This window comes from Arachis stenosperma, chromosome 3, assembly GCF_014773155.1.
Source record: "Arachis stenosperma cultivar V10309 chromosome 3, arast.V10309.gnm1.PFL2, whole genome shotgun sequence".
Lineage (NCBI taxonomy): Eukaryota > Viridiplantae > Streptophyta > Magnoliopsida > Fabales > Fabaceae > Arachis > Arachis stenosperma.
The window spans coordinates 169864495-169891889 of NC_080379.1; the positions used below are offsets into that span (position 1 = coordinate 169864495).

The 27395-nt window shown below is 30.6% G+C and overlaps 3 protein-coding genes and 1 non-coding gene across 5 annotated transcripts; 2 read left to right on the plus strand and 2 right to left on the minus strand.

Annotated features, from left to right (window-relative positions):
* Positions 1 to 3481: 3481 nt before the first annotated feature.
* LOC130967297 (glutaredoxin-C9-like) lies at positions 3482 to 3832 on the plus strand. The gene has a single exon (XM_057892113.1). It carries the CDS (start codon positions 3482 to 3484, stop codon positions 3830 to 3832), a length of 351 nt encoding a protein of 116 aa, XP_057748096.1.
* Positions 3833 to 21031: 17199 nt separating this feature from the next.
* Positions 21032 to 21720, plus strand: LOC130970122 (uncharacterized). The gene has a single exon (XM_057896116.1). It carries the CDS (start codon positions 21135 to 21137, stop codon positions 21414 to 21416), a length of 282 nt encoding a protein of 93 aa, XP_057752099.1. The 5' UTR covers positions 21032 to 21134; the 3' UTR covers positions 21417 to 21720.
* A 23-nt stretch (positions 21721 to 21743) lies between these two features.
* TRNAL-AAG (transfer RNA leucine (anticodon AAG)) lies at positions 21744 to 21824 on the minus strand. The gene has a single exon. It is a non-coding gene; the product is annotated as a tRNA-Leu (tRNA).
* A 634-nt stretch (positions 21825 to 22458) lies between these two features.
* On the minus strand, positions 22459 to 27185 carry LOC130967813 (DEAD-box ATP-dependent RNA helicase 1). Of its 2 annotated transcripts, none has more exons than XM_057892827.1 (9): positions 26949 to 27185; positions 26535 to 26697; positions 25947 to 26448; positions 25702 to 25856; positions 25290 to 25467; positions 24687 to 24874; positions 24087 to 24291; positions 23375 to 23480; positions 22459 to 22940 (listed from the first exon to the last, which is right to left on the minus strand). In XM_057892827.1, exons 2-9 carry the CDS (start codon positions 26645 to 26647, stop codon positions 22885 to 22887), a joined length of 1503 nt encoding a protein of 500 aa, XP_057748810.1. In that variant the 5' UTR covers positions 26648 to 26697; positions 26949 to 27185; the 3' UTR covers positions 22459 to 22884. The 2 variants fall into 2 exon arrangements, with proteins under 2 accessions (XP_057748810.1, XP_057748811.1); XM_057892828.1 differs by having other exon boundaries at positions 26535 to 26677; positions 26949 to 27158.
* Between the last annotated feature and the right edge of the window lie 210 nt (positions 27186 to 27395).

Genomic DNA, 27395 nt, shown 5'->3' on the forward strand with positions numbered 1-27395 from the left:
TTTAGCAAATAAAATTTGTTATTTTATGTATATAAATTCTAAAAAATATGAGTACAAATTATATTGTTCTATGTATGTAAAACTTTATCTAATAAATATATGTGTAAATTATGTATTTTTATATATAAAATATCTATAAATATAAATATAAATTATATTACTAATCAAATATTAATTAAAAATAATAATATTTACACATCATATATTAAAATAAAATAATAATAATAATAAAATCATATAATATTTTCTAAGTCTTGTTTGACTGTGTGACGAAAGAATAACTTTTTTATATGTAATAACCAACAGTTTTTTCATATAAGAATGCTCAACACTCTCTGTCACTATGAAAGAACAAATATTATTTTACAGTTTCATGATATATAGCGGACCTTTTTCTTTGATTTTCGTGCATTAACAAATTTTATTAATGTATTCTGTTAAATATATGTATAAATTATATATATTTTTTGTATATAAAATATCTATAAATATAAATATAAATTATTATTAATTAAATATTAACTAAAAATAATAATATTTATTGACTATATACTGAAATAAATATTATTATACAATTTATTTAATATAGTAGACTTTTTTTGGTCTTTATGCATTAACAAACTTTATTAATGATAGAATATATTAAAATTAATTAGGTGGAATTATCTAATATATCTGAATATTTATTATAAAATATTACGTTTTTATTATTATGATTTTCTTAACACCTATAAATACTCTTTTATATTGTAACTTAAATATATTTAATCTCTTGTTTCTAACATGGTATCAGAGCTATCGTATCTTCCTTGAGAAAGATATATTTTTTTTTGAGAAAATTACACTCTTCTCCCCTACGAGATGTTAAAATAATACTCCCCTCCCTTCTATTTTATAAGTGTACATTCTCCTCCCTTCTAACTTTTAAAAAACCTCATCTTTAATCCATTTTAAACTTTTTGTATTAACTAATGTTAATTTTATCTATTTTTTAAGAAAAAATAAATTATTTAAAAAAAAAATACCCATTAGTAAAAATTTTATTTTTTTATCATTCAAATTTGCTTACTAAAATATCCTTTAATAAATTATTCTTTTATTAATTAAATTGTATTTTTTTAAAAAATTTAATAATTATATAAATTTTTTCCTAAAATACCCTTCAACAACTTTTTAATTATTAAGTTATAGTTTTACCAAATTTTTGTTAATAATTTTTTTATATTTTACTATTAATTTTTTGATATCTATATATATTATTTTAATATTAAATAAAAATTTTTAGTAAAATTATTTTTCAATATCAATATATATTATTTGTTATAAATATATACTAACAATGGTAAGATTATTTTATTTAATATTAAAATGATATATATTGATATTAAAAAATTAATAGTAAAATATAAAAATAATTGTTAACAAAAATTTTGGCAAAATTATAATTTAATAATTAAAAAATTATTGAAGGGTAGATATTTTAAAAAAATAATTTAATTATTAATTTTTTTAAAATTATTTTAATAAAATACAATTTAATCAATAAAAAAATAATTTATTAAAAAGGTATTTTGGTAAGCAAAATTTATATTAAAAAAATAAAATTTTTACTAATGGGTATTTTTCAAAAAATAATTTATTTTTTTTTAAAAAACGGATAAAGTTAATATTAGTTAACACAAAAAATTTAAAATGGATTAAATAGAAGGTTTTTTAAAACTTAGAAGGGAGAAGAATGTATATTTATAAAATAGATGGGAGAGAGTGTCATTTTAACATCTCGCATGGAAGGGGAGTGAAATTTTCTCTATTTTTTTAGTTGAAATTACAGTATTTTTTATAATTTTTTCTGTACCATTTTTCTTTCCTTTTATCAATGCTTTATTTTTTTTACCTCACTGATTAGCTCATTAATCCACTACTTACTAATTCTCATGAAAAAATTATAGTCATATTTTCAGCTATTTTTCGACAATTGGCTACTCTTTCGGCAATTCCATCAGTATTTTTTTGCGGCAGTTCTGTCTGCGTTCTGTCTGCATTGCATTTTCTTGGCTCGGGTGCTACAGAGGTACACAAAGTGGGCGACCCTCTCAAGCAAACAAGCTTCATTCCCATCCTCCAATGAGTATCGAAATCCATCTGTGCCAACTCGTGGTGGACTTCTTTATTTTATTTGGACGGGTATAATCTTGGATCTTTTACCTCTTCTTAACAAAACAACTCATAGCCCAAACGAAGCCCAAAAGCCAAACTGAAGGGAGGCACACTGAGCCCAAACCCACTTATATAGCCCACTAGCTCAGTCCTAATAAATTGAATTTTTTTTCAGAACTAGAGTTTATATTTGTCGATTGGAAAAAGTCATGAAAGTAAAGCGTTACATATAGTATAGGTGTCTATATTTTGGGGAAACAGTTGGCTAAAATTTTTCTGACTAGTTCCGTTCCACCAAATACTCTCTATCGCTCTATTTATTTGTAACCCTATTTTCCAAGGCTGCCTAAAAATCACACAAGCCTCAAAACTATGAATTAATTTTTGTATATTCTGAAAATTACTCCTGAAAGCATATATAATATAATGTCCATATTATTCCAGTACGAGTCATGAAGTAGGTGAGAAGGACATGGATTATTATTTTGTTAAAGAAAAATGGAGGCAGAGACAGTATTAGAAGATCAGCATAATGGTCATGGGCGTTCATCATTACCGAGATTTCCCAGTAGAATCCCTTCCATTGTTAGGGAGACATCAGAAGAGAATATCCTAAAATACACAAGCTTGAAGGACGTTCTGTGCAACTCACCGCCAACAAGGCATTATGCAACGCTGTTCTACGGAGGAAATGAAGCGTTATTTGATTCAAACATTGCGATTAGAAATGAGCTTGTGAAGCGTGCAGCCTCTGTTTATTTACACTCTGCAGCGATGCTGGCCACTAGAAACAACAACTGCTTCGAGGCTTTCTGGGAAAGGGTCAAGACCAAGGCTTCGTCCTTTTCATTCTGGATCATGACCTCCTGCATGTTTCCCGTTTTCGACTTCCTCAATCACATCATCATGACTAGCCTTCGTTCATTGCCATGATGTACCCTAACTTATTAGTTCTATATGTATATATAAGTTCATTTAATTTTTGACGAATAATAGTTTATCAATTAAAACATTGTTTGATACGTGGTTCATAAGAAATAATAAAAGCTTGATAACGTAACAAGTGATATGTATGTATAAGGGCGGGGCAAGAAGGGAATGAATATGGGTAGCATGGTAATCAAGTCTGAAATTTGATGAGGTCATGATTCGGTTACGCAGTCTTGTACAAAAGACGCGTGACCCTCTCTTTATCTAACAAAATCAAATCAATCTCATTCCTTTATTCCATCTTCTCACATACATATAAACAGCCCCTCAGCCCAGCCCCCTCACATTTCAATCTCAAAACCCTAGATTAAGTATGCAGGTAATGAAATCGGCAATGCAAGTGGAGGCTTCAGCTTCGGCTTCGGTCAAGGCCTTTGAGATGGTGCAACAGCTGGCATCCAGCAACGCCGTCGTGGTTTTCAGCTGCAGCGACTGCTGCATGTCCACGGTGGTGAAGCGCCTCCTCTTCAGCCTAGGAGTGGGCCCCACCATCGTGGAGCTGGACGAGCATGCCTCCGGTCAGGCCATGGAGGCCGCCCTCTACCAGCTCTCCGGCACACTCCAGCCTGTCCCCGCCGTGTTCGTGGGCGGCAAGTTCCTTGGCGGTGTCCAGACTCTGATGGCGTCGCACATCAATGGCAGCCTCATTCCTCTCCTGAAGGAAGCCGGAGCTCTCTGGCTTTAACTTTAATTATCACTGTATCAATGCAACCTAACTAGCTAGCTAGCTTCTAATCTATCTGTGCTTATATGTAATTAGAGGGTTTTTCAATTTCTAGGTTCCAACCCTATATATGAACACAGATGCATATCATCAATATTAGTAATTAAAATCAGTTCGTTTCTCTCGCCTAATTAAAATACAAATAATAAAGAGCCTTTATTCATTCTTGCTTCTTCTTCCATCGGTCTGTAGTCTGTTATCTTCTCAGGGAAAGGCTGCAGCGTGACCTCATGGCATGTGTCAAAACAATGTACTATATATTATTCTAACTTGACCATTTGTGTGTCATTTTCCAATTAATAATATATAACGAATCAAAATTGAGAATTTAAATTATTATGGAAGAAAATTTTAAAAAATTTACTGATTATTAGTTAAAACAAGTTAATTTTCACATTTTTTTTTCTAATCCAGAAACGAAAGGATGCTTCGTTCAAACTTAAAATAAACAACTAAAAGAAGGTTCATATATAATGAATTAGCACAAGATTTGGTCACGCTAAAGGTAGTGCTTGAGCTGACAGGGACAGTCTTCCCAGAAATCTGAGGTAATGATTCGATCGGTCTTTATTATTGAGCAAATTTTGTTCTTTTGTTGTACGGAAGATGAAGGCATGGCATGAGCATGAGGCTACGTTGGTAGGGTTTTAGCTTTTGCAAGATCCCTATCTTGGAATTCAGCACACAGACAGAGTAGTTACGTTCTTCAAGCCGACAACTCCACATCATATTCTCAAATCATCGCCGTCCTCTCTCTACATTACTTATTTTTGGTAAGTTAACAACACTAGTAATATTATAGGTAAAAATTCAGGCGACTTCACGTGAACTTGATATTTGAGAACTGTTAGATGAAAATTTAGTTAAATCAGTCAAATTATCTAACAGATCTCAAATATCAATTTTACGTGAAGTCAACTGTACTAAGTTTCTACCAATATTATAATATAATCCTCCATCTCAGTAAATAAACTTCATGAATTATGTTAATCACTGTACACTCTTCAATAATCTCATGTTCGAATTTTACGTAAGAAAACAAAAGAAATCTGTTTAAAAAAACGGTCATAGCAACTTAAAAAGTAAAGAAATGTAAAGAGTAGTAAGAGAAAAAGAGGGAAAATGCTATTTGATTTTTTGCAGAAAGTAATGGAGACAGAGTCTGGTGTGCAGTAGAGTAGGAGAAATGATTACCGATTGTATATTGTGTTCCCTATTATTCCTTATCGGATCGTATTGTGAAATCATCACTAGTACAGTAGTAGTTATGATGGGAAGGCAGAGTGAGAGATGTATGTGTAATTTGACCCAAAGGACATGATAACTGCATGTGTATGACTACCACCGTACCATCACCGTGCATCAATATCTTTATTTCACTCTAATCTCTTCTTTCCTCTCATTTCAGAAACTTACAAACTAGTACTACTTGTTTTATTATCTTTTAGTAATTACAGGGGATAATAATCTAAAATTATTTTATTTAATTTAATAATATTTTTTATTACTTTATTTACAGATTAATTAGCTACCTAATACATACACATAAAAAAACAACTAACTATTTAAGAGATAATAAAAATTATTTAAAATAGTCTAAAATTATTTTATTTTATATTTTTAATTATTATAAATAAATAAATATTTTTAAATATAATAAATATATAATTATAAATATTATATATATATAATTATAAATTTTAAAATAAAATAAAAAATTATCAAAATTTATTTATTTTTATTATTATTTTTAGCTATCAATCAAATTCTTTTAATAAACATACTTAGCCTGCACTATTTCTTTAATATATCGAAGAGCCGAATTATAATTAGACCAGACAATTCTGATGAAAAAAGAAAAGCAAATCAAACCGCTTGCTATTTTTGTTGATGACGAAAATTGACCTTAACAGTCAATTAATCTAATGTGAGATAATTACACAACCTCTGGGTGTGCAAAGCACTAACACATTATATTATATTTTCCAGGCATTGATAGATCTATACAACAAAAAGTAAGATACAAAAGAAAAGAAAGAGCATCCTCTTTGGCATAATCTGTTAATCTGTAAATCCCTCTTCAAAGATTAGTTCCAACTACGGAAACCCTAAAGAGCATTTTTGAGGTGTTATGACGGCTGCGGGTGCAACCTCTCCACAGTAGCGTTGGATGCTTCTCACTTCCTTAACCATTTTCCTAAGCATTTTTTGCACTAACAATAAACATAATAGCCAAAGCCTTAGATTTCCTTGATTCTCTTTTATGTGATCAAAGAAACTCAACCTTATATCAAAATGAAAAGATGATAAAATCGTTAGGGGTTAGCTGAAAAGGGTTTAGAATTAGTTCCAAAGCTTCAAATGGCGCCCTATGGCATAAGAAGAATTTGAAAAATGCATGAAGCATATATAGTATATATAATATTTGGTTAAGGAGCGAAAAAAGGAGATTGTGTTGATTATATTTTATATCAAGATATTTTATACAAATTCTAAAAGAACGCTGTAAAATAGCAAATGTAATTGCACACAATGTCCTGCGAAACCTTCTAGAATTGGAAAGTTTGTGGTCTACATGGTTTTTGATAGTTTGCAACAATAGAGGTAGTTTAGATCAGAGAGATGCAAGTGTTCTGCCTGCAAAAACTTAGGAGATTATATTAAGACACTTCTATATCTGAACTTATTTGTTTATCGTTTGAAGTCTGAAAATATTGTGGATTTTTTAATTTAATTTTTTTATTTATTTATGATTTTTTTTTAAAAATAATATATTTTGTTAAAATATTTTAAAAAATTAAAATAAAAAAATAATGGATCAGCCGATTTAATGTACTAAACTAATCATAAACAGTCTGAGTTAAAAAAATTATAAAAATTATGAGTAATAAATAAAAGTGGATTTAAATGGATTAAACTATTTAACCCATAAATTTAATTAAATGACGGGCTAACTCGTTTAATAATTCTATATATATATGAGAGATTAACTAAAATTAAAATTAAATTATAAATAGCTGGTAACTTAATTATTCAGACGACACTCAAAGTTTAACATACAGACTACTATGCATGGAAGTACAAATAAATCACTAAATATTTTTGTGACTAATAAATAAATCACTAGATATTGAGGCACGTTACTACTAGAAATACGGGTATTACCAACGGGAAGATACACGAATGAAAAATATAGTGGCAAATTATATGATCGTGGTAATCACTTGCAACGTTTTGTATTTCCGTGGCTAAATTTTGTGGATTTTTTCGACGGTTTTATTTGTTCGTGACTAACTCGAGATGACTTTCTTCATTTATCACAGACCTAATGATCACCGTGACGAATTCAAACGATTTTCACTTCAAAATTTCGCCTTTAATTTAGCGTTTTTCTCCATCCCTTTCAAAATATTTTATGCAGTTTATACTTTTTCTCAATTTTTATGCAGGCTTTTCCAATTTCCCAATTGTTAGTTTTTTCTCCCTTCTTTCTTTCTAATGCTGCCGCTGAAAAATTATACTTTGCCATATCTCCAATTTTTTTTTTACTTACTACTAATTATGCGCTGATTTAGTTAATTTTTATTTCTTGATTTAAAAGTAATTTTTTTGTGTGGTTGTGTTGTTCATTACTTTATAAAAATCATATTGTAATATAATAAAAAAAAAAGACTAATTTATATACATACAATTTTACTATTTATATTTTTTAGTTGTCACTTTTTTTATTCGAACTCTTTCTGGCTAAATACAGTTTTAGTGTTCAATTCCACATTATGCATTAATTTAAAAACTTTAGTAATGAAATAAAATGATTCAATTAAAGATGAATGTTAAAATTATAAAAAGAGTATCAAAAAAGTACAAAAAAAGTACATATTTATCTTTAATAAAATAACTCTAGCTAATTCTAAAAAATAAAAAATATTAACTATGATTGATTAGAATAATAACTAATTTAATTACTCACTATTAATTTTGTGCAATATTAATAAATAAAGTTCTAATTCTTAAAATTCAGAATATTAGTTTTATAACTACATTTTATTATTCTATCTATTTATTAACATTTTATTAATTTAATAAAAAAATAAAATAAAATAAACTTTATGGAAGTTTATTTTTTAATTATGTACAAAATTTTTATTTTTTTTAATCCAAAGGTATCAAATTTTTAAGTTTTAAGTTTATTTATTTTAATATTTATTGATGCCATTTTTTTTAAATCCAACGGGTCAAAATTCTAAATTCTAATTTGTATGTAAAATTTTTAAAATATAATTTAAAGTTATAAAATTTACAATTTAATATTTTTATTAAAATGAAATTTTATTCTAAATTAAAAATGATAGTTACTTCACTAAACAAAATTCAAATTAACATTTATAATAAGATAAATAAAATTTTTAGCGGTAATGTTAAATGTAACTTTTATTTAGTAGCTCACTCACCCACGATAACTCTCTCACACTATTCTTTTTCTCCAAATTCCCTATTTGTTAGCTCCTGTAATTGATTCAAGTTTGATACCATGCAGCCAACCCCTCTCGCTAATAACATTCTCTTCGGTTTCTCCAAATCCGTAATTTCTTAGCTCTTGCACTCAGGTCAAGTCAACTAACCTTCAAATTAAATCCGTTATGCTCAATCCGTTCCTGTTTAAGTTCTGAGTACGATTGCTTAGACATTTTGTGAAAGAAAAGGGATCATGATTTGCAGTTCGAGTACCGTCAGTTCGAGTCGCCGAAGAAGCAAGCAAAATCGGCGGAATCCAATTCTACGGCAAATCGCGAAGAAGACTTGAAGGAATCCTAGGTTGCTTCATTGCACCTCCTTCACCGTCACTCTCTTTGGAGGTAGTGCTCTGAATCTTGTCTCTCTAAAATACTGGTCGATTTAAATTTTCTCTTCTTGTTGTTGGTGGAGATGAGTGCATTATCTTGAATTTGCATGTTTTATTCATTTATCCTTTTGATGGTATAGAGAATGAACTTTTGGTATAAAGTATAATTTAAATGTATAAATATAATTATCTACTTAGTAGTACGTACTAATGTGATTAATTATATTCCTAATTAACTTTAGTTCTCTTTTATATGCTGAAATTTCTAAAATCAACATTATTTTGGTAATGCTCATAGCCATAGCAAGGTAGCAAACAAGAGCTATTATTTACATTTCTTATCATTTCTTGTATTTCTTACTTTTAAGTCTAACTTTATGCATTTAGTTCTGTATATTCTAAACCACTTCAGAAGAAGAAGTTCCACCATTTAGATTACTATGGTAGCATCCATTCTTCAAACATGTAATTTTTTATATACTTAATTTTTTTAAGAGCTTAGTCTTTGTGAATATTTCTTTTTACATGAGTGTTATTTTATGATTATAACAATGTTAATCAGTGTAGATCAAACTATCTCAATGAAAAAGATTTTAGTTTGATGTATGAAGAAGAAGGAAGTTCCAAGAATGGTAAGAAGCATTCTATACTTTGATCAATAGAAATGAGGTGGCAGTAAAAAAAACTTCTTAAAAAATTGTAAGGATACTTTATTTGATTTGCTTCTTTCAATCTTTCTTTTATTATAACACTAAACAGTAGTTGAGACCGTTGATTTTTTCAATTATTAAAGCGAAGTTGTTGTTGTGTGATTGAAATTTGAAATTATTTAATAGAGAATAAGAAAAGAGAATTCATAATTGAAGTGGAGGCTATAGGTCATGTTAGACATAAACATTAACAGGTATTTATTTTTAGTAAAGTAAATTATTTTAAGTTATTATCTATGCTCTCACAACTCCTGAGTCCATAGTATCTGTTTCTTTGTATTATCAATAACATTTTTATTTGTTTTTGTTTCAATATTTAAGCTACTAATAGATGAATATGTGAACAATGGTAACTTAGAGTAATAGATGCATGTTGCCATGGAATAAGGGACACTTACTTGGGAGAATCGCATGCTCGATATGCTCGATAGTTACTGGTAAGTTCAACTTGCTACTCTAAAATATTGATCTTGATAATTGCTAACACATTTCTATTTTTATTTTTAAATTATGTCTCTAAATGGTTTTGATTGCAATCTGATATCTTACTTACTTACATGAAGCAATTGAATTGAAAATTGTTTACCAGGATATAAGTCTAGCAATATATAATATATTGATTGATGAGGAGTTTAATGATATATTTTATGTTGTGAAAATGAAAACTCAGCTTTATTGGGTATGTATTTTTACTTTTTTTTTTACATTAAACTATTATTTTAAATAGGAAAAGTCTAGGGGGCCAGCAGTTTTATTGAATTTTGGCCAGCATATAACCAGCAGAGGAAAGTGAGCCATTGGATGAAATTTCACACCAATCTCACACCATCAAATCATCATTGATGGTTAGTTGATGGCTAACAATTACAAAAATTGCTGGCCCCCTAGCATTGCTCTTTTAAATAATGTCTTGGAACATTTTTTTCATGAATTAAGAGATAACACAATCTTATTTGAATATTTTCGCAGGTACTCCAATAAAGACGTTAGAGATCTAATAATGATACATTCTTATACTTGATTTTGTAATAGTTTAAACTCATTTAGTTCAGGATATTTGCTTTTCAACATTATTACTTAAATTTTATATTTTTATTAATAAGAATTCTACTTATATGGATATGGCTAATTTTTTTTAATTTTATACGGTATAATTTTATACTAAGTAGCATATTTATTATATATATATATATATATATATATATATATATATATATATATATATTTTAATTTATCTTTTATGATTAGCCACGGAAAAAATTGTGGCAAAATTATACTTGTTGATTATATTGTTGTCATTTAGCCACGGTTTAGAGCGTGGCTAAAATAGTGAAAACCGTGGCTATTTAAATGTCTCCACGGGTCATAAAACCGTGGCTAACAGGCCAAAAACCGTGGCTAACTGAAAATGCGTCGCCCTTGTTAGCCACGGATACCCTTGTTAGCCACAGTTTTTCCGTGACTAATCACCGTGTTTCTGGTAGTGCGTGGATTACGTTAATAAATATGCAGTTGTCTTTATATGTCAAAAATTTATAGATTATTTAATATATTTAACTAAATTATTATTTAAGACTTTTCAATTATCGATTGAAAAAGTATAGAAAGCTAATAAAATATTTGTATAATGTGTACAATGAAAGTTTAAGAATGTCCGATTCAGTATTAGAGATATAACCATTAGTGTTATTTTTTTCCAGCTGAAACTTTTGGGATGAGTAGTATCATGACATGCAATAGAGCTTTAGATCTGAAAGATCAATAGTTCGATTTTTGGTGAACCCCAAAATTAACTTATCCTTCTAGACCATTGTACACATTATATAAATATTTCATTGGCTTTTTAGCAGGACTCTTATCCATTTTATATAAAGATAACTCTACGGGAATTTTTACCTAATAAATTAGAACCCTAATTTTGACCATGGCATTGTATGCACACGGGTTGTTATTGTACATTAGGCTAATTAAGGCCCTTAAATTTCCATTGAACATACATGTTGCCGCCGCTTACGCTGAGAATATTGGTAATAGGGGTGGTCAAAACACCGAATAACTTCATATATTGTGTAATGTTATTTGGATTTGTATCTTGTGAAAAGTTGAGAGCAAGAAACGCGGGGCAAGTGCGCTAAAGGGTGATAAGATGGAAGTTTTGTTGTTGAATGAAGAAAGGGTTGTGAAAGGCATAACGATGATAGAATTGACCATACTTTAGAGTTTAGTCATTAAGAGAAGAATGATCTTCACACTTCACACCCATCTATTAGGTGATATGGAATTATATATATATATCACAATAATAACAATTACTTGTATGACGTACGTATATGTGAATTATCAAAATGGCCCCCTTCTTCTCCATCTTCTTTCCATGATGACATTTATGCCAATTAAACAATTCACCGTGTGTATATGCAAAGGGAGCACAAGTCGTCAAGTTTGAAAAAGGATTGCATTCAATGCAGGGACGGATTTAAAGGGACAAGTATAGGTCGTGGTTCCCCAAATTTTTTAGAAAAAAATGTATTATATATTGTATAATTTTATCTTTTATTAAAAAATATAGAAAGTAATTATATATCTTATATAAATAATTAAATTATTAAATTCAAAGACAAATAATAATTTTTAAATTGAAAAAAAATATTATTGTTAATTTTTTTATTAAATAATTTTTTTAATTTTTAAATATTTAAACTTTTTTTCTATTTTTAAATATATTTTTTAATTTTTACCCCTATTATCATATAAAAATATTTTAATATTTATAATTACGTCGATATCTAATTAGATGATAAAAATTTTTTATAGCCAGTGATGAATCCAAAAAATTTTGATAGTAGGGACAAAATATATATAACATGATAATTTTTATAATAAAAATATTATGCTTATATAAAAAATTAGCTATTAAGTTATCCACTATAAATTTGTATATAAACATATATATTATTTAACTTATTTTTAATGTATATTTTGTATTTCAAAATTTATTTTATACAAATAATTATTTTTTATGTATACATAACATAGTTATTAGTATAATTATATTTTGTTATTATAAAATATGATTAGTTTCAGAATATCTAATTACAAATTAAAAAACTAAAATAATAATTTAAATAATAACATATGATTTAGAATTTTATTTTTTTATATTTTATATTTTAAAAAGATTGAATAATTTTTCATTGATAATATAATCAAAATATCTCTTTTATATATATATATATATATATATATATATATTATTAAACAATTATTTAAAAATATTTAAAACCCAATTTTCAGACAATTAACTCTGATCTCAGTGATATTCATAATTGAAAAAGTTCATTCAATTAGTATAATCGTTATGAAAAAAAATTAAAACTAATTTCAAAAGTAAAAAACACCAATTTCATTTAAATTTGAAAATTTATCATTATAATGCACATTTAATATGAAATTTTTAAATTAATTATCAAATGTCAAAAGTTAAATAAAAAATTTTTGTGGGTCAAATTTAATAATTTAATAGGGATAAATAAATATTATTATAATGTACTATTCAAAAAAAAAATCCAAATCACAGTGGCCTCAAAGCGTTTGCATGCGCTTGCTACAATATAAGTAAATCCATCCCTAATTATAGTACATGTATGAAAGTAAATTGTTTTAAACTTTATTTATTTTTTCATGATATTAAAATTATAACCTATTAAATAAATTTATTAAAATAATTAATTTTATATATTTTATTTACAAATATATTTTAAATACATATAAAAAAGTTATTAGAATACTTTATTTATATTATTTTATGGTATATTTTTTATAATGTAAAGTATAAAAATATAATTTACTATCACGATAACACTCAATAAACTAAACTAATTAAAAAATAGATCATATTTAGAGTAAATGACCTTTATAAACTAAAAGTAAATCAATTTTACGTGTATTTTCTAAATTCAAAAATGTTACATGGATGTCTAATGGTATGTGAAAGGCATAACGATGATAGAATTGAGCTATCCTACGCAGTAAGACTAAAGGACATGGGTCAATACAGCTGGGAGTCTGCTGCTCTATCATAGTTATATCGGTACATGTGTCGTGTGTACAACAGGAATGTCGTCAAGTTAGCCGGTCCATTATAGCTCCTGCATTCGTGGATTTTCTAGAAGTTTCCTGGTTTCCGGCCTGATGGATTTGATGTCGTTCATGGTCGTTGGCATCGAGAAACTTGCTTTTGGGCAACATGTTTTTAATAAGTTATCGGCTTATTTCTGTCGTTGATAAAATGTTTCGATTTTTAAATGGTCAGGTTATCATCCAAGATTGAGTTTTGAGTCTCGCATTGGAGGCTTAGGATAGATTTACTTCATTCCGGAGATGTGAGTATTTAATTTATGGTTTCAATATGTTCATCGCTAATATTGTGTTGGCACTGTTTACTGTTTATGATAACTAACGATATGTATTTCTGTTCACAGTTCTTGTGGATGCCATATAGTTTGTCTGATGTTGTTCAGGTGGTGCACTCCCGAGATACTGGAGCCACGACATATGACGTTGTGAAGGGCTGTGACAGCATTAATCTATTTTGCTGTCATAGAGTGGCATAAGGTGGATTAGGTGCTGCCGCAGTTTAGTGGAATACAACATTGATCCCGTGTTGCACTGGACATCAGTTTCTTGATGTCAAAGGATGGCAAAGGTGGAAATCGGTCGTTTCCTCATACGTTACACAGTTAGCATATTCATTGGGCTAACAGAGCGTGTCATGTGTTACAGTTTGATGTTGCTTCAAACTCAATACCTTCACATGTGTACTTGGAGTGGTGGCATGAGCACGACAGGAGATTCTTATTGCCTGAGCTCCTCCTCGGTGACCCCAGGGTAGTTGCGATACCAGCCGAGGCAATGCAGCAAGGTCCCAGACATGTTCCTGATATGGACCAAGTGCCTGGTGTCTCGAATAGATGTCGTGTTGAGCGGAGACGTCGTGTTGGGACACGTTCGAGCTATCTTGAGTGGAGGTAGATTGACGATGCCATTGATGCATTAGAGCGGAGACGATGTCGTTAGATCCCCCCAAACCCTCCCTTCATTAAGCTCAATTCTGATGGCTCTATTACAAAGAAGGGTCAGGTGATGACTTGCGGGTTTTATTAAGAGACCGTGAAAGCAAGTTTTTGGCTTGTTATAGTATAAATTTAGACAGTTGTACAATAACTTTAGTAGAACTTTGAGGTATTCTGTTAGGATTGGACTTAACTCTAAATCTTGGATATGCATGAATATTTGTATGGAGGTGGATTCTAAAATAGCAGCAAGTCTCTTCCTTTAAGAAATCATCGAATTGCAATTTACAAGAGCATTGATTTTGGCTATTAAATATCGTTGCAGTAGGCTAAGTAATTGGATCATCGTTCATGAGTTCTGAGAACATGGCTTTTTCTCTATTCTCTCGTGTATTTTTCTAAGTTTTCATGCAGACTTCGTTACAACTGTTTTTTTTTAAGATAATATCTATTTATTTATTTTTTTAATTTTATGCTCGATGTCTATAAAAAAAGGTTAAAAATTATTAAATAATTTAATAAATTTGGTTAAATAAAAACAACTACACGTCGTTTTTATTTTTTTATTATCATACATGAGTAAGAAGTAAAAGTAGCTAGAAAGCACAAAGCAATACAGCACTTATCATTATAATATAAGCATGACATGGTTGAGCGCCATCGATGACCACCATGCACGTTTGAAGAAATAAAAAAAGAACAAAAATACATAAATAAATAAAGATAGCCAGCTCCATGGCGGCATACACTTGCTTTACAGCATAAATGCTGAGTTTGGCATTATTCCTTTTTGTTCCTCTTTTATTAGTCGTTATTCGTTATTTCCACTAATGGCTGAATGCAACCGCTTCTATTTCTCTATTAATTGGTTTTAGGGCCTAATGAAGAAAATTACTTAAAGAAAAGAAAACATGAGTAGTCTTATTCCTCTCTTGTATGTATTATACGTACCCTCCCTAATACGGCATAAGTGATGTTTATATTATAGGGCTCATTTATTAATGATAGGTGAAGGGGGTCATTAAGTGCTAGCTTGCTGCATGACATATGGTGCAAATTGTTCAATTTTGTCTTCCATATATGGAATATGCTACTTACACTCTTTCTTAGAAGCTGCATGCATGTGCTGTTGTTTCTTCTTTTAATATATAGACATGTGATCTAATATGATGATGACAATGATGATAGATGACCATTGTTGAAAGTATTAGGAAATAGCTTGATCATCAGAATGGATTTGAAGGAAAATTCGACGACCTAGCTAATAAGGAATCAGAGCATTATTCTTAATAATAGAATCGGTAGAGTCATCAGTGAGTGAGTGAGAGGAGCAAACAATATTAGTGTGAATCCGATTCGCATATCCGCAATATTTATTTCACTATAAGAAAAGAAAGCTATTTTAACACTTTGTTTTTTAATATCATAATTAAACGTTAAAATTAATATATATTTTTTTATAAATATCACAAATATTAAATTTTCTATGTTTTCTTGATAAATAATTTGACCGTAGAAAATTACTTCTTAATTTTGACACTCATTTGTTTTCAATTTACTCTATTATTTTTCTTCTTCTCTGGACTCTGTCAATTTTGGCATCACACTGCTCTCAATTTGAGATCATACTAATCATTCTTTATCTTTAAAATTTCAATTTATTCTTCAGTTTCAATATCTCATCTCATTCTTTGTTAAAAATTTTTGTTGAAAATATTTTATGGTCAATAAGTATCAAAATAAATAGTATTTTTCACAGTTATTAAGTATCACAGAAAATATATTCTCAAATTTTTTAACAAATTATTTTTGACAGTCAATATTTATCAAAATAAGCTTTAAACTTTTTTCACAATTACTTATATATTAAAAATACTATTTTTGACAAAATTTTTATTAACATATTTTCATAGTTAAAATAGTGTCAAAATTTATTTTTTTGACAAATTTTAATTCTTTTTTTACACATATAACCCTAAAAAATAATCTATATTGTTGTAGTGTTCGAATCCGATCTGAAAATTGCAGATACCGGATACGCAAGGTTATGGGATCGGATTCGATCCGCAAGATTATCGGATCGGATTGCGGATTTTATGTTGGTATCCGCATATTCGCGGATCCGCAAAAATAAATAAATAAATAAGTAAATATTTTTTTATATTTGATTTCAACTAATATATCATACATGTTGTATGATTTTATTTTTATTATTTAAGAAAAATATGTTTAATAATATTTTAAGAGTAAACATGTTTAAAAGAATAGAAAAATAGTATTTTATTTATATTTATTAAATAAAAATAAACTTTTTAAAATATTTATATATTTTGCGGATACATCCGAGATCCGATCCAATCTAATCCTAAATGTGCGGATCGGATCGGATCAAAGCTTAAAAATCGTGAATATTAAATTTGATCTGATAAATTTAGTACAGATCGAGATTTTAGCCATATCCGATCCGATCCGCGTTCACCCAAAAACAATATCAAGCCAAATTAAAAAATGAATATCCACCAAGTTTGTTGTTGTTTGGGGGCACGCACTAATTTTAACTATTTCAACTTCATTCCATGCCCTCTTATAACAAACAACGACCTATAAAATAATATTTTTCCATGGCAAAATCCTAACTGATTAAGGAAATAAATAAACCCATCGCCCCAGACTAGCTATTTTCTTTGATTTTTCGACTGTAAATTCATCAGTAATAATTGGAGGAAATAAAAAAAAATAATACGATAATTACCGTCAGATTTAGAGAGAAAAAAATCCAATGGTAAGGTAATTAAATGAAACACGCCAATTTGGTCACATGCTGTGCTGTGCGTTATCGGCAGATTTTGCTGACGGTCGATAAAATTGACTCTAAATTCAAATTTGTGAATTCTTTCCTTCCATTTCTGCAACGTCATTAACCTCACTTTTCTCACCTTTCTCTCTCCCCGTCAGTCCCCGTCGCTACTATTCGTTGCCATTTTGCCGTCGTTGACCGCACGACTCCAGCCATTGTCGCCCTTGAGGAGCGTCCACTTGGAGCTTGTTTTTGCCATGGAGGAGCTTGTTTCTTTCTTGCTGCTGCTTGCCTCCATCAGTTGTAATGTTACACTTCTTCCTTCATCCAGGTGTGTCTTCTTTCTTTCCTTCATTTTTTAACATTATTAGTATTTGTTAAATCCTAACCCTACATTTTTCTGTCTTTCATTTTTATCATGTTAATTAGTTGTTTAATTTTTTTAAATTTTATAATGAATCAATTTGTAAATTAATGATAAAATTAAGATAGGTCTTTTGCTTAAAGATGCAGAAAATTAAATTGTTTATAGATGTGTAACTCTATGATTATTTTATGAAAATGACCAAAACTATTTGAAAATTTTATTTTTTAAAATAGCAAGTTCGGAAAAAAAATAATTAAAGGCTGAAACTGTAAAGAACTTAATCGAAGTTACCTAGTAAAAAATATATGATTTTTGTTACACTATTCTCTAACATCCTCAAAAAAATTTAATCACTAGAGAATGCAACAACCAAAGGGCGGTTAACTCAATTTCAAGATCACAACTTTTCAAAACTCAGTTCTTGTGATCATAAATATTTCAATGTTGATGTTTATTATTAGAGTAAGTGGTTCTTGACTATATTAATTTATTGATACTGAAAAATTCTATAATTTTTTATATTATTATAAAAAAGATTTTTAATTATTTTCAACAAAGTTCATCAATTAACACTAAATAGATGAAATTAAGATTAATATTTGTCTAATTGATAAAATAAAAATATTTATTCCTTTGTCTCTTAGCGTGGTTAACTCTTTTTCATTCATGGCATAGATAGTTAAAAATTTTGTACTAAGCTATTCTTTGTTTATTTTATTTTTTCTACAGAATAACATTGTTAAAGAAGAACTAGGATCATCAAATATATCTAATCTAGCTCATCAAAAGATCAGCCTAATTAACAAATTTCAGGTGTGTTGGTCAATTCATAAACACTTATACTGACTTTGTTATTAAGTATTTTTAGAATCATCTTGTACGAAAGCTTTTCTGTATACATGGCTTGCAATTAAATAAACAACTAATATCATAAGATGGAAGCATATACCAGTAAGAGTAGACATAATGTAAAATTAGTATTAAACTTCTTTTATCTTATCCATTAATAAATATATGTTTTATACTTCGATTTAAAATAATCCAGCATGTTGAGTATTTGTATTACTTTCTGTGGATTAGTATTTTCTTCGTACTTGTTTTGTGGCTTGATTTTTTTTGCCATTGCATTATGTTCTCTATTGTTGTGCGATTTAAATTTTTCATTGTGATCTGAAATCACTTTTAGTTTATGCAATTAAATTTAGTATCAGAAATACCAAATTTCATCTAATTGAGTTTTATTATTGAACTAACTATGTCTCTTATGATCTATTTTACTTTAATTCTAGCGGATTGATTTTCAAAATGCAAGTAACATTTTTCGTTTAAAAGTCATCTATGCACTCTCTCATTGTCATAGTTCATTAAAAAAAATTAATTTGTCTCTTAAACTATATATTACTAAATAGTATGTTATTAGAAATTAAGTTCCGAAGAACAAATAAAAAATCTTTTGAGAAAGAAAAATTACAAGATCCTTAGTGGAGAAACTTGAGACTGAAGATGAAATGTCAACAGATTTATTCTCATTTGTTCATGCTCAAGCAGAGTTTCTATTATTTTTTTACTTGCATATTGATATTTGAAGTTGTTTATGAATTTTTAATAAAAAAATTATAGATAAATTATTATAAGAAATTATAAAATTTTGAATTTTGTTAGTTTAGAAATTATTAAATTTAAATATTTAAAATTATATATTAATTTTTTAAACAAATTAAAAAAAGTTTAAGTCTACTGTCAGATTTAACATCGATTATATTTGTCGGTAAATATCAATTTAATTATTAATAATAAATAATATATTATCGTCAAATTTATTGAAAAAATAAAATCTAACAATAACAAGATCCAAAATTTTGCCAATTAAAGATTTAAAATCCGTTAATAATTAGCGACGAATAAAAAAATTTGCCGGTAAACAATTACCGGTGAAGTTTATACTGTCGAATTTATTTTGCCACTAAATCTAATAATAAATAAATTACTGACGAATTTTTTTAATAAATTTACTAATAAATCCGACGATATCTAATAACTTTTTTATAGTGATAAATCTTCAAGATTTATTTGTCACTTTACTACATGACTTGAAAAATTAGTGGCATCAGACAATAATTAATGAAAATAAGACACCATGTTCACGTGAAGATCTCTCTAGCTACCAATACCACGAATGAAGAATGATGAAGAAGGAAGACAAATTAGCATGTTGGCCTATTTCTACAACCTTATCCAAAATAAACATATTGCTACAACTTCACGTATAATTCATCCCCTCAAACCTGGTTTATGGTCCACACCTGTTCATCATCATTCTCATCCTTTTCTTGGTATTATTCTTTCCAAGTGGTTAGAGGAAGGCATTTAAATAATAAAAAAAAAAAGAAATTACAATCCTCGTCATATACAGTACGTACATTAATATAAACGAAGATGGTTTGTGCAAAGGAAATTATATATATATGATGATAAATGATTTATCAATTACGATTATAGACTTTAGAAATTTTGAAGGGCTAGAACCACAATATGGGTTGCATACGACAGTTCAGGGGCCAATGCCGTCGAAGATGGGGAATGAGAATTGAATAAAAATAAAAAGGAAGCTGTGGACGGTAGCTATGATGGCGATGGTAGTGATTTAGATATATCTTGCTTTATCCTTGCATATTGCATGAATAAAAATTAGTGATATAATTATGAAGAGGTTATTATTATTATTTACATTAGACCTATAACTTTATAAAATTTTGTTAACTGTTCATAGGTTGAAAATTGAGTTAGTAGAGATTCTAATTAGAGACGTCTAGTTAAACATTTCTGATCGAGAATGGTTGGGTCAGTTCAACCTCAAAGATTAATGCAGTGCCAAACCTCACCGCCAATTAACATTAATGAATGGTACACTTGGCACCAATTTGCAGCGTTAATTAGTTCATGATTCAAACATGCATAACAAAATTGTAGAGTCAGGAGTCCCAAACAAAAAAATCCAACCAACGACCACCATAACTTAAACAATTGTACGGTTAAAATTCCTCCACTCCTTTTAGCCGCCAATAAATGTGAAAGAAAATCTTCATCCCACTGAAACGTGTCAATGCAAAAAGTGGATGCATTAAAAGCACCCAAAAAAGTACAAATTTGGAAGCTAGTGCATGCACAACAAAAACCATATCTTCTACGGATACCTGCATTATCTACAGTATGAAAAAGTCTCCAGATAGCAACACAACACCAGCATTAAATATCAAAAGCTGTAGCCGGCACTAGAAAATAAAAACTTGAATTAACCATTTATGACTATGACCCTTGACTCCTTTCAAGCCTAGTGTAAAATTAACCCTTATAAATCGAACCTATTCCCACTTCTTCATTCCATCCTCAACCAAACAGAACTACTTCATCATTACTGCTTTCATTTCTTCTTTCTTTAATTTTCTTCTTCACAAAACAGTTTGAATTATAATAATGGCGAATTCTAGGCTTGCAAGGTTGTTCATGGAGGTTGCACCACCACAGTATGTTACCGTGATGAGGCACAGAACAAGAAAGATGTTGGACACAATCACTGAAGAGGAGAGGGAAACTAGTAGCTCTAGTGATTCTTCATCTGCCGCTTCTTCCCCTAAAGGCTCTTCACCATTATCACCATCATCATCACCTGCTGCTGCAGCAATTGCGAGTGCTAACAACAATGGAAAGTACTTCCTGAAGGAAGTTCACAGATCCCTCTCAATTTTGAATCACTGATGATGGTGGCAGTTGGTTATCATTCATAATGACGAGTCACTGCAACAAATTGATGAAGCTGCTACTAGTTATTTTTATTCTATTGTGTTATGTTGTGTTCTGGTCCTGCTTAATTAGGTAGTTGAGTTGAGTTGTTAAAATGAAACTGTATCCTGTTCAATGGTTTATTTGGATGAACAAGAGATGCCGTGTGTGTACTGTAAAGAGAGAGAGAGAAAGAGGTTGCTGTTTCTGCGCTTATTGTTATTGTTTGCCACGCTGTACAGGATCTTAACTCATCTATATTATGTTTCTTGGCAATGAAGTTATAACAGTTTCAAAAATTAATGTTGAGAGTGGGATTTGAACCCACGCCCTTTCGGACCAGAACCTTAATCTGGCGCCTTAGACCAACTCGGCCATCTCAACTTATCGATGGATGTTTCCAACACGTATATATTATTGTTTAAATTTTTAAATCTCATACCCCAACCAATTGAAAATAGTGGCAACAAAATGCGAGACTCAACTTAGCTGGACAAGGGATGTGAAGTTGTTAGACGAGGTTGGAACACAATTAAAAGTTCTACTTGTTTGAATACTTTTTCTTATAAAAAAAAATTGCTCTGGAAAATAACTTATTACAAATATAAAAATGGTGGGCTAGTATAATTTGATTGAGCAGATTTTTTCTCTCTTTTTTTAATATTGTGTTGGTTGGTCAATTTGTATTGAAGCAAATTACCAGCTGAAACATCAAAATTACTTAATAAAAATAACAAACGAGCACAGTTCTGTTAATATAAAATAACTTCAATCCAGTCTCAGGTTATAAAATTGTTTAAAAATCTTATATACATACAAAAATTAATTATTAAATTAATTATAATATATTTATATATTTAACTTATTTTTAGTATATATTTTAATTTTAATAACTGAATTTTTTTATCTAGACGTAGCAATTATTAATTGTTTAGCTAATAGTGTGAAAATCAGGCATTTGTTTATAACGTCAGACATTTAAACCCGTAATCAAACTGCTTTGGGAATGCTAAGAGGCTTTTCAGAAGTACAAGATAAATACTCACTTTCCTAAGAACTTAAAATATTTTCCTCGTCAGAGAAATGAATGTTTCAACTTTAAACTAGAAAAAATAAAAATAATCTTACAAATCTATTCATTAATATTTGCAATTCTCATTGTCACGGAACTTCTGCACCATCTCATCCATTTGCCCCGTCCGTGAAGGAAGCATCCCGTTAGAAAAACCTCAAGGAATGCACAAAATCCACCACTACGGAGGGATCGCAAGAGCTCTGTTCATGCCCTCATAATATGCTTCAGACTGTTGTTATCATTGAATGACTTCTTTCTCAGTCGAATCGAATCGAATCCTTTGCAGGATGATTCAGTCAGTGATATGAATTTGATGAGCTATTCCTATGAATGATCATTTTTCAATGTATATGCTCCATCTACAAGATTCTAATCATTTGCCTTCTTTGGTGCCTTCGAAATCTTCTCCTTGAATTTTTTCAATGCTGCCAAAAAATTGGAACATCTAATGTCAACTCCAAAACAGCAAAAAGGTCAACAAAGGAAGCTTTGAATTCAAATTAGGTCCATGCACAATAGAAAATAAATCTTATTTAAGACATTTTCTGAAGCAGACGAATATGATACTTCGATTCAACATGCTTATTAATGGGTGGGGAATTAATTAATTAATTAATTTAAATGCGGAAAACCAGTACACCTTATTTTGAAGAGATATAGCATGGATTGTGAAGCAATGATCCATAAAAGGCAAATTTTTTTCACTATAAGATTATGAAGATTAAGCAAAAGCTTCTTGATGAAGCATGTAATAAAGTGGCCTATTAAACTGATGTTTGAGTCTATTCTCTGTTTCCAACTAGGTTGGTTGAGAAACTTGTCCGTTGATATACACCAAAATTGGAATTAGCACATGTACCTGATTCATAGGTAGAGTGAAGTGCTTCAATCAAACTGGATTGAATGATGTGCTCGGGGCAAGAACTAGCCTCAGCCTTTTGCATCAACTTCTTAAATTGTCGTACCTGGAGAGGTATAAGATTTGAGAAGTGTTCAAGAATTATTCAGTTCCAAATGTCGCTAAGAAGAAATTAACAAAACAAATACATTCTTGAGTAACCTACCAAATATGTCTCCAAATTATTTATTTGCTGAAAAAAATATCCTGATTTATGATAACGACAAAAATACCCTCAAAATATTTAAAAATACGCCGAAAGTACCAAGACATGAAGAAAGGTCGTCTCCATAAACGAAAACAAATGAAGTGGCAAACGACAATGCTTATGTGGCTGTCTCCTACACTATTCATGGTCTCGTTATGGAAAAGGTATTTCTTCGTGTCTGGGTACTTATAGTGCATTTTAAAATATTGAGGGTATTTTTTGACAACATATAAATTATTTGGGGACATCTTTTGTGATTTATTCTATATTCTTAATCTCCACTGGTAAATAATATAGCAGTGAACAAAATGGGAGAGAGAGCAACAACATATAATAACGGTGATCGACTAACATGCAGAAATAAAGTGTGTCCGTTACTTTTCTAATTTATTAAACACAAATCCACTTTGATCTAGTCGCTAAAAATGACCATGTGATCATTAGTGAGAGAGGGTGACCTCAAACCTCATCATTGGACATCAATGTGAAGCAGCGCCCAGTCTGGCCAGCCCGGGCAGTCCTACCAGCCCGATGAACGTAGGTCTTCACATATTTAGGCATGTCATAGTTAATGACATTTCTTACACCTTCCACATCCATTCCACGAGTCATTGCATCAGAAGATACAAGCACTTGAAACTCGCCTTTCCGAAAATTATTCAGGGTCTTACTGCAGGAAAGCAGGTTTTTTGGGTCAAGGATCAACTGATTCCAAATCTATAGTTCTTAGGCAAAAGGAGGTGAACAGATTCATATCTATAAACAATTTTCAAAACTATATATTCCAAAAACATTATATGACATGCTAAGAACCATAGAAGCAGAGTGCACCAACACTTAATGGTGAATCCAAACACACCCCATCAGATTATAGTGTAAATCTACATATAGATAACTTGAAAATTCCAAATTTCTTTCCTTGTTAAGATTTCAGTGGCAATAATACAACAAAAAAATTGGATTCAACACAGAGGAGAGTGGTGTCTTCTTTTGAAGTAAGTTTTGTATAATATGAAAGATCAAAGGGAGCATCTCTATATTTTCTTTGTTCAGTGAGCAAAATACCTTCTTACACGTTGATGCTGAAGACCAGAGTACTCCTTGATATCAATTTGCAGATCTCCAAAACAATTAAGCAATTTGCAGAGACGATGTGTAGATTCCACAGATTTTGTAAAAATTATGCATTTTTCTCCTTCTAGTGATTTTAAAAGGGCAACCAAATACAAGGGTTTGACCTTTCTTTCACAGATCTGCACAAAAATAAATAAATAGAATTACAAGGTAACTTCTAGTTGTCAGTTATCACTTGTCAACTTAAAAATTTACTAAAATGAAAAGCCATTTGAACAAACAATAGAAATACTTTCATCCACCAACCAATCTCAGAATCTTGCAATCTTATCTGTGTGAGTGCAGTAACTAGCTACGCTTTGGGTTCCAACGGAATAACACATCCAGGTTATTCAAAGCAAAAGATAATAACATATAGAAAAAAGGGAAAAGCTAAAAGTTGGGGGTTGGTACTAAAACAGGGTTGGAGGAAAGGTTGAGAGCAACACTACTAATAATGGTTCATGTCAGCAAAAAGTATCTTAGCTTTAAGTAATCTTTTCATACAACTCCGACGTAATTTAAAAGAGCCAAAAGCACCATGCAGGTTCATACCAATTTGAAGGATTGTAGATTTTCTGGAAGTCGATAACGCATTGGCCCAGCTCTCAGGAACAAAGGGTGATGCAACTCAAGCTGAACAAGCCTGCCTGGGTCCTGAGTTATTGTCGCAGACAGGACAATCTTTGCCAGCCTAGGGTAGGGCTTATCCTTGAAACCCCTCTCAACTCCACTATAAAAACATAATAGTAATGATAATAACAATTTAAATGTACACTTTTACAATAAACATTCATTTTTTGTATTAAATTTAAATAAAAAGGAAAAAAAAAAGGTATGCAAAATGGATCCTTCCGATTTTCAAACATATAATACAATTTGAAAAACCTAAGCCCTAACACAACCAAAAGTATAAATCTAGTCATTAACACCTCAAAAGTCAAGATAAAAGGTACTTTGAACTCACCATCTTCTTCTGGTTGTTAACACACCCATAGAACAAGGTAAAAACGAATCACTGGGTTCAAAAGTGTTATCCTCATTCAACTGCACCGATTCAAGCACAGCAGGTAGCCATGACTGGTAGGCCTCACGGAGTAGCCGATCCGTTTCATCAACCACCTGAAACCATTTGATTTGTAAACAATTAACACACACTACGTTCAACATTATATTTGTGAGATTTGAGATATAGTGCAATCTACTACTTACAAGATATTGAAGATGCTCAAGAGTGAAGCCTTTGGTGGTATTGATATGATCCATCAATCTTCCGGGGGTTGCCACCAATATATCTACCTTACTCCTCAACCGTCTCCGAACACGAAATGCAACCTCTTCCGGATCGTAAGAAATCCCGAACTCACATTCCGGCGAGTACACCAGTTCTGAAATCTCGTCCGCAACGGAAGACTGACCGGCAGCGAGTCCCACGCGCAGGCCGAGGGGCGAGGCAATGGCGTCGAAGACACGCTTGACCTGGAAGGCGAGGTCGCGTGTAGGGACAACGACCAATGCGCGTAGGCACGTGACGACGCGTGTGGAGAGCAACTGTACGATGGGGAGCGCGTAGGCCAAGGTCTTGCCACTGCCAGTGGGGGAGTTAACGCAGAGGTCTCGGTGGAATTTCCCGGGCCCAACGGTTTCTTGCCATACCGCAACTTGCACCGGGAACAGGTTGGAAATCCCCATGTTTTCCAGTGATAATTTCAACCTAAAAACCAAAATTAAAAAACATAATCATTATATTTTTTGAAAAAGAAAATGAAAAGGAATATGGATAGAGTGAGTGAGAGTTACTTAGGGTGGAGAGAAGGGAGGGTATGGAGAGGAATCTGTTGGAAGAGAGTAAGGTCTAGAGGGTCTCGCATCCATGGCAGCACCGGAATGCTGCGTTTCTTTTGTTCCTCCATTTTCTTCTTCTTAAACCTTGACTCAAGATGCTGCAGCTCGCAGGGTTTAACTGAACAACAATGAGGATTCCACTAAATTTTTTGGAGAGTCACAGACAATAAGAAATTGGGCCCTGAGCCCTTTTATCATTCTGGACTTAAATTATTAATTTGAATATGTCTAAGTGGGCCTTCAACATGAAGATAAAAACTAGTTAATCTCTTTTTGGAAGTAGAAACAAAACAAAATGCAATGTTTGGACAACGAGGAGTAGAGGATGTTGACCCAAAAAAGAAAGAAAGAGAGGAGTAGAGGACCTACCCAAACTGAGTCGATGACGGCGACTGGAGGGCACCGCAGGAAGTGACGCGACGATGACTGCACGACTACTGGAAGGCGACAGCGACGGGGAGGAGAAGAGATCCGGAGAACTTCGCGCAGCTGGGAAAGTGAGAACAGAACTCACGGCGGCTGGCTGGAAGAGAACGATGGAACTCGCGGCTGGGATGGGAGAGACGGAGGAGAGGCAAAGAGATTTTGAAGTATTTTAAAAGGTTCAGTTTAAGAAATCAACTAGAGTGAAATCAATTCTAACCAATTAGTTGAAAATTAGACTTGTTATAAAATAAAATAAAAAATAATTTTCTATTATCTTAATTTTTTAAATTTAAAAATAAAAAATAAAAAAGAGTTAGTTTAGTTGACTTATATTATAGTTGATTCTCTATATTTTTTTATCTTTTAAAATTGGTTTTGGTTAATGAGTTA